Here is a 15,937-nt window from a genome sequence, read left to right on the forward strand (position 1 = left end):
AAAAACTCAAAAACTTCTGAAAATCTGTAAAAACATTTTCTAACAGAAGGTTCCTGGAATAGGATTGGATAGCAATGGGAGTAATTGATAACGTTTGATTGTTAATAGATAATACCGTTTTTTACAATCGCTATGACACTTTTTTCAATAACTCAAACAAGTTTGCTAAACTCTTAACGCACCAACACACCTACCACACACAATTGGCAAAACTGTTAATTTCATGCTCAAAATCACACATTGTAAACTAAACTCAAACACTAATTGTCATAACACAAAAATACACTAAACATGACACCATGTCTACCAAACACTAACACACGTTCTCTTTTCACAGTAACATTTAGTCAATCATACGACAATGTCATAAAAAACACTAACATCAGTTGGAATTAAAGAAACTGCATTCTTTTATATGTGTCACGTCTCACATTATATAGATTATAGATTGTGTTTGCAATGCAGTTTCTTTTGAAGCCTCTACATTGTTTTGTTGGGTTTAGTAAATGCATGCATTTAGTTTCTTTTGCTGCAGAAATTCAGAACAAAAAATGAATGACCGATGTCAGAGTAGCTTTATAGAATGTACGGTTACTGTATTGAAAAAAAGAAGACAGAAACATAATTGCTGCAGTAAAGGCTTCATTTGTAACAGGACTTTACTGCAAGAAATATGCAATACAGCTGCCATTTACAGTATTACCCTAGCACTGGCTCTTCTTTCTTCTCTTACGTCATTTAGCAGACGCTCTTATCCAGAGCGACTTACAGTTAATACAGGGACATTCCCCCCGAGGCAAGTAGGGTGAAGTGCCTTGCCCAAGGACACAACGTCATTTGGAACAGCGGGGAATCGATCCGGCAACCTTCTGATTACGAGCCCGACTCCCTCACCGCTCAGCCATCTGACTCCCTGTCCCTCCTCTTCTCTAGTGTTGGCCTAATAAAACATAATATGCATTCTGAACTATCTTAAATAGCAGTTTCCCACTGCATGACTGGCAACCGGCAGTGGACTAAAGACAAGCTTCTGAGTGTTCCCCCCAAAAATGTGAACCCTGGCTTAACATTCAGAGGCCAGAACTCTCTTAACTCTCTCTGAGCAGTGTTACCAACACTGGAGCTTTGAATACATTCAGACGGAAAAGGTTAATTATAGTATACTTTAAATACAACTCCTTTTCACAGTATTTTATTATCTGGATTATATTCAACAGCCAGATAATTCCTTCTCGCCAAATTGTGTTCCACAATTGAGTTTTTCTTATTTATGCTTTGTCAATTCTGCTGTAGTTTTCCATGAACATCGACTGTCCCAATTGGCTAAACTCCATATTTCATATTCAGCTGAGTAACAATGGTGCTCCAGTTTTTAATCAAACCAAGCATCTTTTTTTATGTGAAGAGATTTGGTTGATACATTCACATGAACCAACATATGATTGTGACAATTTCCCTGTTTGTCACATAATGTATAACAGGATAACTCTGTTTTGAGTATTGTGTATAATAGTATTTCAGAGTACTGCAGTGGGAACACTTCCATCTTTTTATCTGCAGTGTTTTTTGTTTTTCCATGTATTTCATGTACAGTTTACCTTGCAATTCCTTTACTGTATGTCACATATAGTATTGCCATGGTAATCTTCATCACACACATATATATATATATATATATATATATATATATATATATATATATATATAATATATGTAAGCCTTTTGTATTCCAGTACTTTAATAACAATGTTTTAAATGTATGTTATCATTGACCATGTTGTTTCTTTGGTGGCCAATGTCAATAATGCATCTATCAACTGCATTATTACGTACTTAAATTCTTGGAATAAAGCCATCCAAAGATAACTTTGTTGCTTCAGACTGCTTTTCATCTGAAGTATGTAAATAGTAACCATAATATTTTGGATTAGCCAAGAATGATCTCTGAACGAATGGACTGCACCTTAGACTATGTAAAATAGATAAAGTATACAGTTTATGGCTCAAACAGCTATTTAGTTGATCTATTCAGTTCATATTAATGACATGTGTTTAGGATCTAGAGTGTAGCGGAGGCCAGAAAGAGGGTGGGGGGAAATGGTTGGAGAAATGTTGGCACTCTGTTATGGAAATGCACCCCAGAGATAAGCATCAATGTTGCGCAGTTCTAAAAAACGACTCCAGCATTTCAGTAGCAGTGCATGCATTTTCTTTCTTAGAATGTTCTCTTTTTTCCTGGTTCTTTGGTGAGTGTATGTGTGTAACTTGGAATGTGGAGTTATGTAGCCATTTAGAATAATCCCAAAGGATTGAACAAAGTTACATCAACTGCTGGGAACAGCACAGACAAGAAAGGCAGCATTTACACTTTCTGCAAAAACTTTTGAGTTTTCACAGGTCAAAATGGCAGGCTCCTTTTTTTGGCTTTCCTGTGATTTTCTGTTTCCTCTGATCTTGATAATGGGAACTCTTGGGGTTGGTACCGAGTGTGGGGCAATGACTTCTGTCAAAACTCTGGAAGAGATGGACAGAGATCTGACCAATCCATCCAAATGTGTGCTGGACTGCACTACAGGGACCTACATGAGAAAGCTGCAGGTCCGAGACACTCAGACGATTCGCTTCAAAGACTCATCAGCAGGTGAGAAATATTTTTTAATGATAATAATTGTATCTCTCTCATACACTGTATAGTATTTGTGAATACATAGAGTAGGTTAGTCCTCAATTAAACTTTGGTAGTAAGGGTGTGCTCTTAAGATTGTAAAAGTCATCCTTATGAAATGTTTTACAAAGTCAATTAAGATTACAGACATATACAGTAGACTTAACCTGTACACGGAATGTGTAAAAGCGTGATCCTTTTCCTCAGATGACCAAGGAGAATACTGCTGGTCAACACAGATTAAGTGTGAGGCTGGAGAACATTTGGAGCGTGCTTACATCCTGCTGCCTGTTGATAAATCTCAGCTGGAGGAGTCCATGGGACTGAAGATGACTCTACCCCCCATTACAGATGCACTGTGGCCTCACCGCCAGCAAACACTACTCCCCAACAACTGTGGCCTTCAATTCGATATCACGTCCCATTTTACCACAAGACCGAGGGAGCCAAAGCTTTGTGTCAAGGTCAATTTCCAGGAGAGCATTGTGGGAAATGGAGTCCTCAGATGTCCCCCTTTCATGGTGACAATGTGGCAGAAAAAGCAGAATGAGTCACCAACAAGTCAAGAAAGAGGGTGAACGAACATGAGATAATTTAACAACCATTCAAATTACTGGTTGGTAACAAGCTTGGTGTGCCATTGCCTATCAAGTTACTTCAATTGTAGTCCACAGAGTTATTACTGTAAGTCAGCATTTATGAAAAGTTGCATCTGAACCTCGCAGCATTGCTAGACTCATGCCTATAAAATAAATCTAGTCAGCAGCATTTTGCTTTTCAAGTGTTTAAAAAAATGATTGGCACTCTTGCACAAAGGCTGTGAACCTAGACCGTGAGGTTTTGGGACCTGAAGTATAACTAAAGTGGACTGTCAAACGGACAGCGTAGCTTGGACTGAATGTGAGGATTATTTCCAACAGTCATTGGTGCCAGAGGTCATGAAGGTTTGTGAAGTGAAAGGAAATTGTTGTATTTAATTTCTTGCATAATGACAATTTCATCTTTAAATCAGCTGTATGAGTTTAAGCTATTGCTCTCTTGAAAGAAAATAATTCTTTCAAGACATAAAAAAAACTTCTGGGATGGCACATTTCTGCACAGAATGCTTGCTTTTGATTAAATACATAAGTGTGTGAATCTAAAATGCGGCTTATTTAGAGTTGTATATACCATACCGTTTGTTAGACTGACTAAATGGCAATTATATTAAAAGATTTGACATGGTTCAAGACATGTCTCTTTTAAAATTAAGTCACTCCCATTCATGTTATGAACTAGAGGAGATCTGGAGAACCATATGAATATGTTACAAAAAGTATTATTGTAATTGTACCTACTCTAACATGATTATTGTAAATCAGAGAGCGAGAACAATAGCAAGACAAAGAGGACTGAACTCATAAAGAAGAACTAACTGTAAATTAGACCACATCTTGACCTTAATTTATCAGTGTACATGGCTACCTATAGCACAGGAAATCACACAATGAAATGTGACACATCATGCTGAATTTCATCCAGAAACGCATATCTCTTGCATTTAAGACTATGTGTGTGTGTATGTGTGTGTGTGTGTGTGTGTGTGTGCCACCAATTTTATCACAGGCACTGCACTATCTATAGTTTTAAGTCATCTGTATTTGTGTGTTTCACTGGCATCTTAATCACCAACTGCATCACGGGTATTGTGCATTACTTTTATATAAATATAACATTAACAAAATTGTATAATAGACTATTTGACACAAGACCAGACTAATAATAATTTTAAACAGGACAAAATTAAATCCATCACAAAGGTGACCATTGAGAGTTTGAGCTGACAATTCACATGCAATTTTTTAAATAAAAAAAATACTTTCTATGTAGGGAATATTTTGGATCCAGCCAACACCGACTTCAAGAGAAATAGGTGTTTGTCTGGTGGGTGAAGACGGGTTTGATTACTCTGACGTACAGTAGAGACCTGCAAAGGGTCGGGTATATCAGTGGTTCCCCGCAGGTAACCTGCTAAAATATAATCTTTGGGGTTAAGTGAATAAATATTTTTTCCAGCTAGCGGAATATATTGCAGGTCGGAAAAGTTATTAAAATAAAATGTTTCAAGATGTGTTTAGTGTTCTAATAGGCATGATACTCAAACAAGGGAGTTTGGTTTGAACATTGGTGACACAGTGTTACCATTCTGCTATCGATGATCCTGCCTGTTGCTAAAAGCATGAGCAGAAAGCGTTTGAGCACACAAACAAACACACTCACACAAGATATTGCATTACATAAAATAGTGCCACACAATTAATAAATCCTTAAGGGACATCACAGGAATATTGTTGGTCGTTTGGAGTCTAAAACCATTAAATAAATCTATTCCTCTTTTTAACGGGTAAGGAGTCCGCTCTTCGAACAATTAAATGAGGTTGGTTTGACACATTTCAGGGGAAAATCTGTCCTCATGTCGGCGGTCGGTATGGTGTCGGAATTGATGTTGCTGGCGTGGTTCGGTTATAGCTCCAAAAAACGAAACCGTGCAGGACTCTAACGTACCGTAGCCTACCCTAGATTGCACTCTGTATACTTTTGCAGGAGAAACAAAATAGCAGGAACATTAGCACATAAGCTTATCCTAGCTTATGGTTTTTGGTTTTGTCGCAGTATTACTTCACATTTCATATTTGAAGCTCAGATCAGAGCTCAGCTCAGGTCATACAGGCTGATGTAACGTGTCAGGTGATCAAGTTCAGGCCTCAGCAAAGAGGGGGCACCTGAGGACGTGAAGCTGCCCTTCTGCCACGCATGTCTGGATCAGTTTTGAAGCTGCTTTGCTTTTTTCAATCAATGTAGCCGACTGCAACAGTCTTCATTATTGTTACATTTTAGTTGTCGGTCTGGAATTCATGTCCTTGAATGGCAGGTGCAAAGCATAAATATTATTCAGAGGTTATCAGTCAAGATTGATGTGTTTCATGTAGGTCCAAACGTAAGGGGAGGTAATGATGGGAGTTGTACAACTTCCCCTCAACAAGAACTGCATGGCTATCAGCCCCTAGTGTTCAGACCTTGGCATTGGTAACATTATAATTTTGTTACACTGACTCTATGTTGTGGCGTACCCAGAATATTTTTTATATGGGTGGCCAGATGTGTCTAGTAGTTATTTCAGGTGGGCATACACACACAAACACATATAGCATTGCTGTTCTTGTGGGGACACATTATTGAGTCCCATTAACACTGCTGTTTTCTTAACTCCTAACCTTAACCCTCACCTTAACGTTGACCCTAAAAATCTAACTCTAACTCTAGCTCAGTCTAAACCTTTGATGTAATCCTAACCCTAAAACTATTTCCAACCCTAACCTCCGAACCCCAACCCATATTGTAATTCTAACACTGATTCTAACCCTAGAAATGCTCTTGATCTTGTGGGTGGAAACCAACTAAATGTCCCCACAAGGAAAACATCTCAAATCTGTGAACAAGTCTTCAGATAGCTGAGTTTTTGATTCAACCACATATTTCCCTGGATTGTCTAGAACAAATTAAACTAAGGGTGTCAAAGATGTAAATTACAAGGTTTTATTTGGAAAACTGTAAGATACCTGGCTATTCAGGTAGCTCAACAAATTACAGCAAAACACTAAGGCATAGGGCTGTCTAGCAAAACACTTAGCAAGTCTATGGGTGCAGAGATGCTGGTTAGCAATTTTATTTATTTGAAAGCATATCTTGGCCTTGTCGCGGGCACTGAATAAATCAGTACAGGTGCAATGCCTTTAACATGTCACATTCTGTTGAAAGTAGGATGTTGTAAAAAATTACCAAAAAAATCTCTTCCTTTTACTCAATGGAAATGCAGGCAATGTTTTTGTCTTGGTAATCGGGATCTCTCTCTCTCCATCTCACACTTGCAGGATAACAATGTTAAATATTCCAAGGACAAGTTGGTGAATGCAGAGATAAAACGAAGCTTCCCAGGCCACCACAAACAATAGATGCTCTCTTTCTGAGTAGAGTAGCCCCACTCAAAATCCTGACTGATTTTAAAAACATCCTTGTCAGTCTCGTCAAGACTCCTCTTCCTCTGCCACCAAGCCTGCAGGACCAATATCTGTATTTCCTTAAGAATCCCATCTAGTTCGGACAGTTGCATTTGGGATATTTCTTTCTACCTGGCTTACAAGGTATCCAAAATGTCCCTGGCGTTGTTTGTGATGTTGGTTCCCCTTGGTTGCTCACTTGGGAGAACATTTGTTCTGCAGCCCTCTGAGAAGGACTTTACTTCAACCTCCGAAACTCATGCTGTTACGGCTAACAAGTAAGTTTTACAATCTCTCAGTTTTTTTACGATAGTTGTGCAATTTAGATCAAATTTGGCTAGTTGCTACACATTTACAATCCACAGGAAGCAACTGAGATCCATTTAAATGAAAATCCAAAGTTAGGCTCTCCAACTCTCTGATCATGTTTTTGTTGTTGTGTTTTTTAAGTAGGGTGCTTGGAAAATGCAATGTCAAGTGTTTAAAAACTGAAGATGTTGTAAATAAAAGTAAGGGCCACTCATATGTATATTGTCTGTGGGTGTGTATCAGAAGGAAAATTATCTGGACGCCATCAAAGTTGCTTGGTTGATTTCACAAGCCAGACAAAGAGAGACAAATGTATTAGCAGGGTTGAAATTCCCTTACTGTCATTTTATTTACCTCTATTTAGCATACAGTTACCCTTTGTAGATGAAGGTAGTCAATTGGATATGTTCACAGTCACAGGCCAGACACACAGAAAGGTTTGTGGTTGTAATCTTCAAATTCGCAAGTCATTTTTATTGGGGAACATTCCCATGCCAAATTTTAGGTTGGTGGGAAAAGCCTATGGCCTGGAGTTTTATCAGCCGTGTCAGCTCTTGTAACAGACTGTTCTCCTCAGGCATTGGCAACATAATCAATCTCTCCCTGTCAGGCACTCAAAAGATTGCACTGTGGAGTACAAAAAGGTCCTTTTGGTCTGCAAAACAACTTTGAGACAAGTCCTACACATAGGACAGATACATTAGGATATTGTTTCGAAACAAACATACTTATCACATCAATTTGGACTATTGTTGTGTTGAGTGGAGCTGGGTTGTTCGCAGTTTGTTTCAGCATGGTGATTTAAAAATACCCATTCAGGAAAACAAAATGGTCATTCTGATTTGAGAGCCATTTTGAAAGCCTGATATGAAACCATACGCTTGATTGGAACACAAATAGTATTCACCATTGACTCCATAACTAACTGTTATAACTATCATTTGAGAGAAAAGGCAGCATTCTTTAAACTACTATTAACTGTTGTAGGCACTCTCCTCAAACCTCAACAATATCAGTGGAGTCAATTCAATTACTCGATTAATGTGATCACGTGATTCATGTGAGCTTCTTAGAATGTTTCCCAAGCTAAAGCACTAATTTCTGACAACAGAAAATGTATGTGAAGTTGATGATGATATTTTGCTCTCCAGGTGGCATGGACAGTCATTACAAAGCATAAAGATGACCATCCTTGGTGGCCTGAACCTGCAGATGGAGCCCCAACTGCCTTCTGGTGGACTGACTGGCATCCGAGAGCAGTGGAAGGCTGTTTTCAGCGCCATCTCCCATACCCCCCGGGAAAGAGCAGGTGGGCCAGAACAGAACCAGGGATGTGATTCAAACCATCCTGCAGTAAATGCTTAGTTGTACACAGTGTGTTATATAGGAGTGCTCAATGTTTGTTTCCTGTCTCCTCAGTGCCTGGGGTCGACTCTGAGGGCCCCACAGCTGTCAACGGCACAGAACAGAAGTGCTGTCAGAAAGCTTCCCAGATTTTCCTGAAAGGTGAGCAGTAGGGACCATCAAAATCAAACAGAAACAACAATATGTGTGTGTTGGTAAAGTGTGCATTGTTACTGAACTCTGTCTATGTCAAAACAATCCCCAATAGATCTTGGCTGGGAAAACTGGGTCATTTATCCAGAGAGCTTCACTTTCATTCAGTGTGTCCCCTGCAACCTCCAACTGAACCTGAGCAACACCCATTCCCCGGCACTCTCTCTGAACCCTCGTAACACCCCCTTGCCGGTAATGCTTGCACACCCAATGTCACAGAAGTATCATATCCCATATTTACATAGTACATAATGTATGTGAAACTGTACATTTCTTAAATGGGTATCTGTGTTAGGCATTTTATCCATAGCTTTACAACGTGTATACAATCATTAAAAAAATGTATATCTTTCCAAGTCTGTGTATAATGAGCCTCGTTCTCACCAGATTTTACTTGTGTGAGACACGATAAAAGCACAGTTTCCACAGGCTTTTACTGTACATTTGTAATAAACGATGAGAAAAGAGAGTGCTCCAGACTATGCCCAAATAGATAACAGTGCTTTGTCTATCCAGCTGTGGAAATAGAATGTTTTAATCTTTCAAGACACGGGTCATGTGCAAGGTCACCTCTGAGAAACACCAGTTAAACTTGTGAGACAGTATAGACTACTGCTACCTACAGTACAGCTGTAGTAACTTTGTTAAATTTCTAATATTTCTCTCAACCTCTCTCAATGTCTTGTCTTATTGGTGCAGATGCCTTGCTGCCAGCCGACCTCACAGGAACTGTTGCCTTTCCTGTACATGGATGAACAGCGATCCCTGGTCATATCCTCTGTTCAGATGACCAGTTTGTGTGGCTGTGGCCCAGGAAACCAGCCTTTCCCCCAGTAAGGACTGAGCTCCTAGCACCCACCTGCTAGAAACCTGTCTTTTTGGTCGAAAATGTATACCCTTCAAGTAAGCCTGCTGCTGTTATCATTGTCAGCCTGATTGGCATGTGGCCTCATCCTTTCAAAATACCTTGAGACTGAAAACACATCAGTGAGAAGTTATAATCCCAAGAAATATAATTTTGAGAAAAACTTTTAAACGTTGAAAATCTGTAGACATTTCCAAAAAACAGTGTAAGAGCCAAATTCAAGTTTCTTTCAACTTCCTGGAATGGGATTGCAGAGAACAGTGGGAGCTATTAATAAAGTTTGACAGTTAATAGATAAATGTTAGTCTTGGCTTAATCTGATATGCATTCTGAACTATTTTATATAGCAATGTTTCTCACTGCATGACTGGCAACTGGCAGTGGAGTAAAGACAAGCTTCTGAGTGTTCTCCCCAAAAATGTGAACGCTGGCTTAACATTCAGAGGCCAGAACTCTCTCAACTCTCTCTGAGCAGTGTTACAAACACTGGAGCTTTTAATAAATTTAGAAGGAAAAGGTTGATTGTAGTATACTTTAAGTACAACTCCTTTTCCCAGTATTTTCAAACATGGGATATTCAATATATCAACCAACAAATAATCTATTTTCTCCAAATAAGGTCCCTCACAGTTTTTATTTTTTGTAATTTTTTTAACTATGCTTTGCAAACTCTGCTGTAGTTTTCCTTCAACATCCACTGCCAATGCCCTGATTGGCTACGCTCCATATTTCATGTTTTGGCTAGTTGGAAAGGCAAATGTGAAACAATAATTCTCCAGTTTTTCCTCAAACAAAGTTCAAATTCAGATGGACTGACCAGTAGCTACCCTATGCTACTGGGATCAACGTGTAATAATTACAATTTCCCTATTTGATATTTGCCACTTGCTCTTGAAGTGTTTACTTTGAGCAGGGTGTGTATTATTGTAGTTCAACATCCAGAGTACCACAGAGGGAGCCTGTCTTTTTATCTGGATGGTTTTCCCATTTATTTTATGTAAATATTTACCTCACAGTTCCCTTTTCTTCACATTTTGTATTCTCAGTGTAATATTGATCATATATACTGCATATACAGTATGTAAACCTATTGTATCTCACTCTTTGACTAACAATGTTTTGTTAAGTGTATATCTTCATTAACCATGCTATTCCTTTGGTGGCCAATGTCAGCAATGTATTGTAGCGACCCTGGAAATTGTTTAAGTGCATTTCTTTAAGTGCTGTTCTCGTGTGTTCATGTCTTGGTTATTAAGAGAGCAGGGTTTTAATGTTGGGCGGGGCTGTTAATCCAGGTGGGACGTCCCGTGGTGAGGGGGCAGTTCTGGGGGGCTTGTTGGACAGGTGGGGTGTGTGTAGGGACCCATGTCGTAGCCTGTATAAGGGGGGGTTGGTGGGCAGGGGCTCTCTGTATGGCTCCACTCCCATGTGTGTGCGAGAACGTGTATCTGCAAGAAACCTGCAAATTTAATAAACCTCACCCAGTGTTCTTTATCTCCCATTCCATTATCCTGAGTTAGTATCCTGGATATAGGGGTGCTACGTTATCTATCAACTGCATGATTATCTGTTTAATTTCTTTGAATAAAACCATTTAAAAAAAAATCAATTGCTTGTGACTGTTTTTAATGGAAACAGTATGTAAATGTAAAACTTAATATCTGATAAACCAAGAATGATCTAACTTAGACTTCAGATTAAGTATACAGTTTATGGCTCTAACAGTTTGAGTTTTTCTTATTTATGCTTTGTCAATTCTGCTGTAGTTTTCCATGAACATCGACTGTCCCAATTGGCTAAACTCCATATTTCATATTCAGCTGAGTAACAATGGTGCTCCAGTTTTTCATCAAACCAAGCATCTTTTTTTATGTGAAGAGATTTGGTTGATACATTCACATGAACCAACATATGATTGTGACAATTTCCCTGTTTGTCACATAATGTATAACAGGATAACTCTGTTTTGAGTATTGTGTATAATAGTATTTCAGAGTACTGCAGTGGGAACACTTCCATCTTTTTATCTGCAGTGTTTTTTGTTTTTCCATGTATTTCATGTACAGTTTACCATGCAATTCCTTTACTGTATGTCACATATAGTATTGCCATGGTAATCTTCATCACACACATATATATATATATATATATATATATATAATATATGTAAGCCTTTTGTATTCCAGTACTTTAATAACAATGTTTTAAATGTATGTTATCATTGACCATGTTGTTTCTTTGGTGGCCAATGTCAATAATGCATCTATCAACTGCATTATTACGTACTTAAATTCTTGGAATAAAGCCATCCAAAGTTGCAACATCCTTTGTTGCTTCAGACTGCTTTTCATCTGAAGTATGTAAATAGTAACCATAATATTTTGGATTAGCCAAGAATGATCTCTGAACGAATGGACTGCACCTTAGACTATGTAAAATAGATAAAGTATACAGTTTATGGCTCAAACAGCTATTTAGTTGATCTATTCAGTTCATATTAATGACATGTGTTTCGTACTTAGAGTGCAGCGGAGGCCAGAAAGAGGGTGGGGGGAAACGATTGGAGAAATGTTGGCACTCTGTTATGGAAATGCACCCCAGAGATAAGCATCAATGTTGCGCAGTTCTAAAAAGCGGCTCCAGCATTTCAGTAGAAGTTCATGCTTTTTTCTTCTTAAAATTGCAGTTCATGGTTTATTCTTCCTAAAATTGACTACTTTTTTCCTGGTTCTTTGAATTTGTGTATGTTTGTAACTTGGAATGTGGAGTTATGTAGCCATTTAAGATCATTCCCGAGGATTTAACCAAGTTACATCAATTGCTGGGAACGGCACAGGCAGGAAAGGCAGCATCTACACTTTCTGAATCAACTTTTGAGTTTTCATAGGTCAACATGGCAAGCTCCTTCTCTTTTTGGCTTTCCTGTGGTTTTCTGTTTCCTCTGCTCTTGATAATGGGAACTCTTGGTGTTGGTACTGAGTGTGGGGTGACAACTTCTGTCAAAACTCTGGAAGAGATGGGCAGAGATCTGACCAATCCATCCAAATGTGTGCTGGACTGCACTACAGGGACCTACATCAGAAAGCTGCAGGTCCAAGACACTCAGACGATGCGCTTTAAAGACTCATCAGCAGGTGAGAAAAGATACATGTCGATGATAACATCTCTCCATCTCTTGACAAACATTTTGAACTCCTTTGTCACTATTTAATTTAATTTTAGATCTTATTTTATATTTGAGATCTTACATTGTATAGCATTGTTTTAGTATTATTTAGACTGTTGTACTTTTTCTACTTTTATTAAAGATTCTTAAATGGCAAATATAGATAATTTTGAGTCTGATTCTGATTACAGTACAGTATTAGTAAATAGGTATAGTAGAGTAGGCCACTGTTTAATTAAACCATAGTATTAAGGGTATGCTCTTTAAATTGTGAAATGTATCATTTATCACAATTATTATTGTGAAATAGTTTACAAAGTGAATGAAAATCAGAGGCACAGAGTTCACCTGTACACATCCTTATGAAATGTTTTACAAAGTCAATTAAGATTACAGACATATACAGTAGACTTAACCTGTACAAGGAATGTGTAAAAGCGTGATCCTTTTCCTCAGGTGACCAAGGAGAATACTGCTGGTCAACACAGATTAAGTGTGAGGCTGGAGAACATTTGGAGCGTGCTTACATCCTGCTGCCTGTTGATAAATCTCAGCTGGAGGAGTCCATGGGACTGAAGATGACTCTACCCCCCATTACAGATGCACTGTGGCCTCACCGCCAGCAAACACTACTCCCCAACAACTGTGGCCTTCAATTCAACATCACGTCCCATTTTACCACAGGACCGAGGGAGCCAAAGCTTTGTGTCAAGGTCAATTTCCAGGAGAGCATTGTGGGAAATGGAGTCCTCAGATGTCCCCCTTTCATGGTGACAATGTGGCAGAAAAAGCAGAATGAGTCACCGACAAATCAAGAAAGAGGGTGAATGAACATGAGATAATTTGACAACCATCCAAAATACTGGTTGGTAACAAGCTTCGTGTGCCATTGCCTATCAAGTTACTTAAATTGTAGTCCACAAATTCAGCATTTATGAAAAGTTGCATCTGAACAGTACAGCATTGCTAGACTCATGCCTATAATAGAAATCTAGTCAGCAGCATTTTGCTTTTAAAATTATTGGCATTTTTGCACAAAGGCTGTGAACAAAGACCGTGAGGTTCTGTGACCTGAAGTATAACTAAAGTGAACTGTCAAATGGACAGCGTAGCTTGGACTGAATGTGGGGATGACTTCCACCAGTCACTGGTGCCAGAGGTTTGTGAGGCGATGGGAAATTGTTGTATTTCAATTCTTGCTAAATTACAATTTAGTCTTTAAGCTGTGTGGATGTAAACTATTGCTCTCTTACAATTCTTTTTTTTATGAAGACATTTGAAATCTACTGGGATGGCACATTTGTGCATAGAATGGTTGCTTTTTCTTAAGAACACAATAAAGTGTGTGAACCAAAATGCTGCTTATTTAGAGTTGTAATACCATACAGTTTATTCGACTTATGTCTGACCGAATGCCAATAACATTAAAACAATTTTACATGGTTTAAGAATTGCGCCTCTTTTACATGTCTGTCCCATGGTTTGGGTGGAACCCATGTCTGCAAATATCACAATCCAGATTTGTACAGAAGGTTACAATGAAGCAATAGCACACTCTACTGGTTGCCTTAAATGGATTAGTCTATTTCATGGAATGTGTGTATTTACACGGTCTAAGCTCAGGGTGGTGTTGTTAGCACATGAGCAATAACTCAAACTAGAAAACAATCCCATTTATTTCTTTGAAAAGCTTAAATTGTCGGAATGAAATTGTTTAAATGTTGGTATTTTTTACTATTGGAGACATAACCGCTTGGTATGACTGAGGGTGATAAACAGAAACAATGAGGAAGAGTGCAATGCTTAAGCACTTCCAGGTGCCCCGTTGCTGGCAGAGAACAGGAACAGCGTGTACCTGGAGAGGGTGTAAACCAGGAGGAACATGCCGTGAAGCCAACTGGAAATAATTGATGACATAGCAAAGCTTTGGCCTTCCGAAACAGCTTTGCACCACAAGAGGGAAGATAGACAGTGGATCTACACCCTGTTTATGACATTGATCAGAAGGGCTGGAATTAAGAACACAACTCTTGAGAGCTAACAGGGGAAATTATTTCCCCCGGAAGACGTTTCTCCTCACACTTCATGCCTTCCCTGTTTTGCCCATGGACTTGCTTGGTTGTGATTTAGGTTCAGCCACATGATGAAATCTCTTTTACCTGCATTTAGCAAAGAGAAAGAGGTTCTGCCCCCTTTCTTCCAGCACTTAGGATAAATAGTCCCTGGCACTGGCCAGTTATCCATCAGAGCTGATCAGGCCAGAGTATGCAGAATGGAAGGCCCAGCCAGCCAGCACACCAGCAAGGCAGCCAGCCAGCTTGCAAGCCAGCCAGCAAGCCAACTCACCAGCCAGCCAGTTCACCAGCCAGCAAGTCAGTTTCTAACTGCTCCAGTGGAGGTGGGATTTCAGTGTCCTCTTGGCAGCCTGCCAACGGCAGCACCGTGGGGAGAGTGTCCAGTGTCTGACCTTTCTCCCTCAGCTGAGTAACAGGCTCCGAGGCGTATTAATGGCTGCACGTGTCCGTGCCCATGCTCCCAACACAGCTCTCGCAGACAAATCTGATTCTGCCTCTGACTAGCTTTGACTCAGTGCCAGCCAGTAGCCAGGCTCAGAGGGAGAGGCATGTTTTTGATTGGTGCCATAAGCCCCTGTGTTTTGGTCTGTTGCATAAACATTTTCAGGCTTGATATTTCTGTCCAGGCAAAATGTTGCTGTGTGCACACATGATACACAGACCTGTGGACACTATGTGTGGCTGGATAAGAAGTTTACTGGTTTCAGGGAATCCCTCGATTGTATAATGAGAAATCACTGGATCAAATTGGCACCAACTGGCCCTCAAAAATGTGTAAGATTATCTTTCCTTTTATACTTTAAAACCATCCGGATTCACTGTCTGCCTTTGGAAATGTACTAACTTTGTCTTGCATTCCAGAGTTGTCACACTGATTAGTGATAAAGCTCCTACATGAGACACTAAGACAAAACTACCATTGTAGCACATGGCCAGCGTCCCCTTGAAAATAAACAGAGTGGCCCAGGTCTGAATAAGCTTCTGCTGAGATCCCCTCACACCCCCATCCCATCAGAGGTTCCCTGACCCCTTCCCCCACAAGCATCCTCAATAGAGAGAGACTGATGGAAATGTAGCATGAAACTATAGGGAGCCAATGAGACAGCGAAACCTGGCCTCCATAGAGCTTTGGAAAAGGGAGGGGCAATTAGTACTCTCTACAGGCAAGAAGTGCAAATGTGTACCCCCTTCCTACCTCTCTTTCTCTCCCACACCCATTCGGGCTCACTACAGTGTAATCTAAACATAATATTTGCATAGCCG

At 39.5% G+C, this 15,937-nt stretch overlaps 3 protein-coding genes across 3 annotated transcripts; all 3 read left to right on the top strand.

Annotated features, from left to right (window-relative positions):
* Positions 1-2,155: 2,155 nt before the first annotated feature.
* LOC146220690 (uncharacterized) lies at positions 2,156-4,375 on the top strand. Its single transcript, XM_084693974.1, has 2 exons — positions 2,156-2,641; positions 2,873-4,375. Exons 1-2 carry the CDS (start codon positions 2,404-2,406, stop codon positions 3,241-3,243), a joined length of 609 nt encoding a protein of 202 aa, XP_084550100.1. The 5' UTR covers positions 2,156-2,403; the 3' UTR covers positions 3,244-4,375.
* A 2,261-nt stretch (positions 4,376-6,636) lies between these two features.
* LOC146220691 (bone morphogenetic protein 7-like) lies at positions 6,637-9,642 on the top strand. The gene is made up of 5 exons (XM_084693973.1): positions 6,637-6,980; positions 8,163-8,320; positions 8,431-8,517; positions 8,624-8,760; positions 9,268-9,642. The coding sequence occupies exons 1-5, from the start codon at positions 6,856-6,858 to the stop codon at positions 9,403-9,405; spliced, it is 645 nt and encodes a 214-aa protein (XP_084550099.1). The 5' UTR covers positions 6,637-6,855; the 3' UTR covers positions 9,406-9,642.
* A 2,297-nt stretch (positions 9,643-11,939) lies between these two features.
* LOC146220692 (uncharacterized) lies at positions 11,940-14,038 on the top strand. The gene is made up of 2 exons (XM_084693949.1): positions 11,940-12,567; positions 13,056-14,038. The coding sequence occupies exons 1-2, from the start codon at positions 12,327-12,329 to the stop codon at positions 13,424-13,426; spliced, it is 612 nt and encodes a 203-aa protein (XP_084550075.1). The 5' UTR covers positions 11,940-12,326; the 3' UTR covers positions 13,427-14,038.
* Positions 14,039-15,937: the final 1,899 nt, after the last annotated feature.

This window comes from Hypomesus nipponensis, chromosome 27 (assembly GCF_054491055.1).
Source record: "Hypomesus nipponensis isolate SF chromosome 27, ASM5449105v1, whole genome shotgun sequence".
Lineage (NCBI taxonomy): Eukaryota > Metazoa > Chordata > Actinopteri > Osmeriformes > Osmeridae > Hypomesus > Hypomesus nipponensis.

Bases quoted from the DNA above. Each gene is read 5' to 3' on its own strand.
- LOC146220690 (XM_084693974.1), top strand. From the start codon at position 2,404: ATGGCAGGCTCCTTTTTTTGGCTTTCCTGTGATTTTCTGTTTCCTCTG. The intron at 2,642-2,872 runs GTGAGAAATATT...CCTTTTCCTCAG, and splicing joins CTTCAAAGACTCATCAGCAG to ATGACCAAGGAGAATACTGC.
- LOC146220691 (XM_084693973.1), top strand. From the start codon at position 6,856: ATGTCCCTGGCGTTGTTTGTGATGTTGGTTCCCCTTGGTTGCTCACTT. The intron at 6,981-8,162 runs GTAAGTTTTACA...TTTGCTCTCCAG, and splicing joins CATGCTGTTACGGCTAACAA to GTGGCATGGACAGTCATTAC. The intron at 8,518-8,623 runs GTGAGCAGTAGG...AATCCCCAATAG, and splicing joins TTCCCAGATTTTCCTGAAAG to ATCTTGGCTGGGAAAACTGG.
- LOC146220692 (XM_084693949.1), top strand. From the start codon at position 12,327: ATGGCAAGCTCCTTCTCTTTTTGGCTTTCCTGTGGTTTTCTGTTTCCT. The intron at 12,568-13,055 runs GTGAGAAAAGAT...CCTTTTCCTCAG, and splicing joins CTTTAAAGACTCATCAGCAG to GTGACCAAGGAGAATACTGC.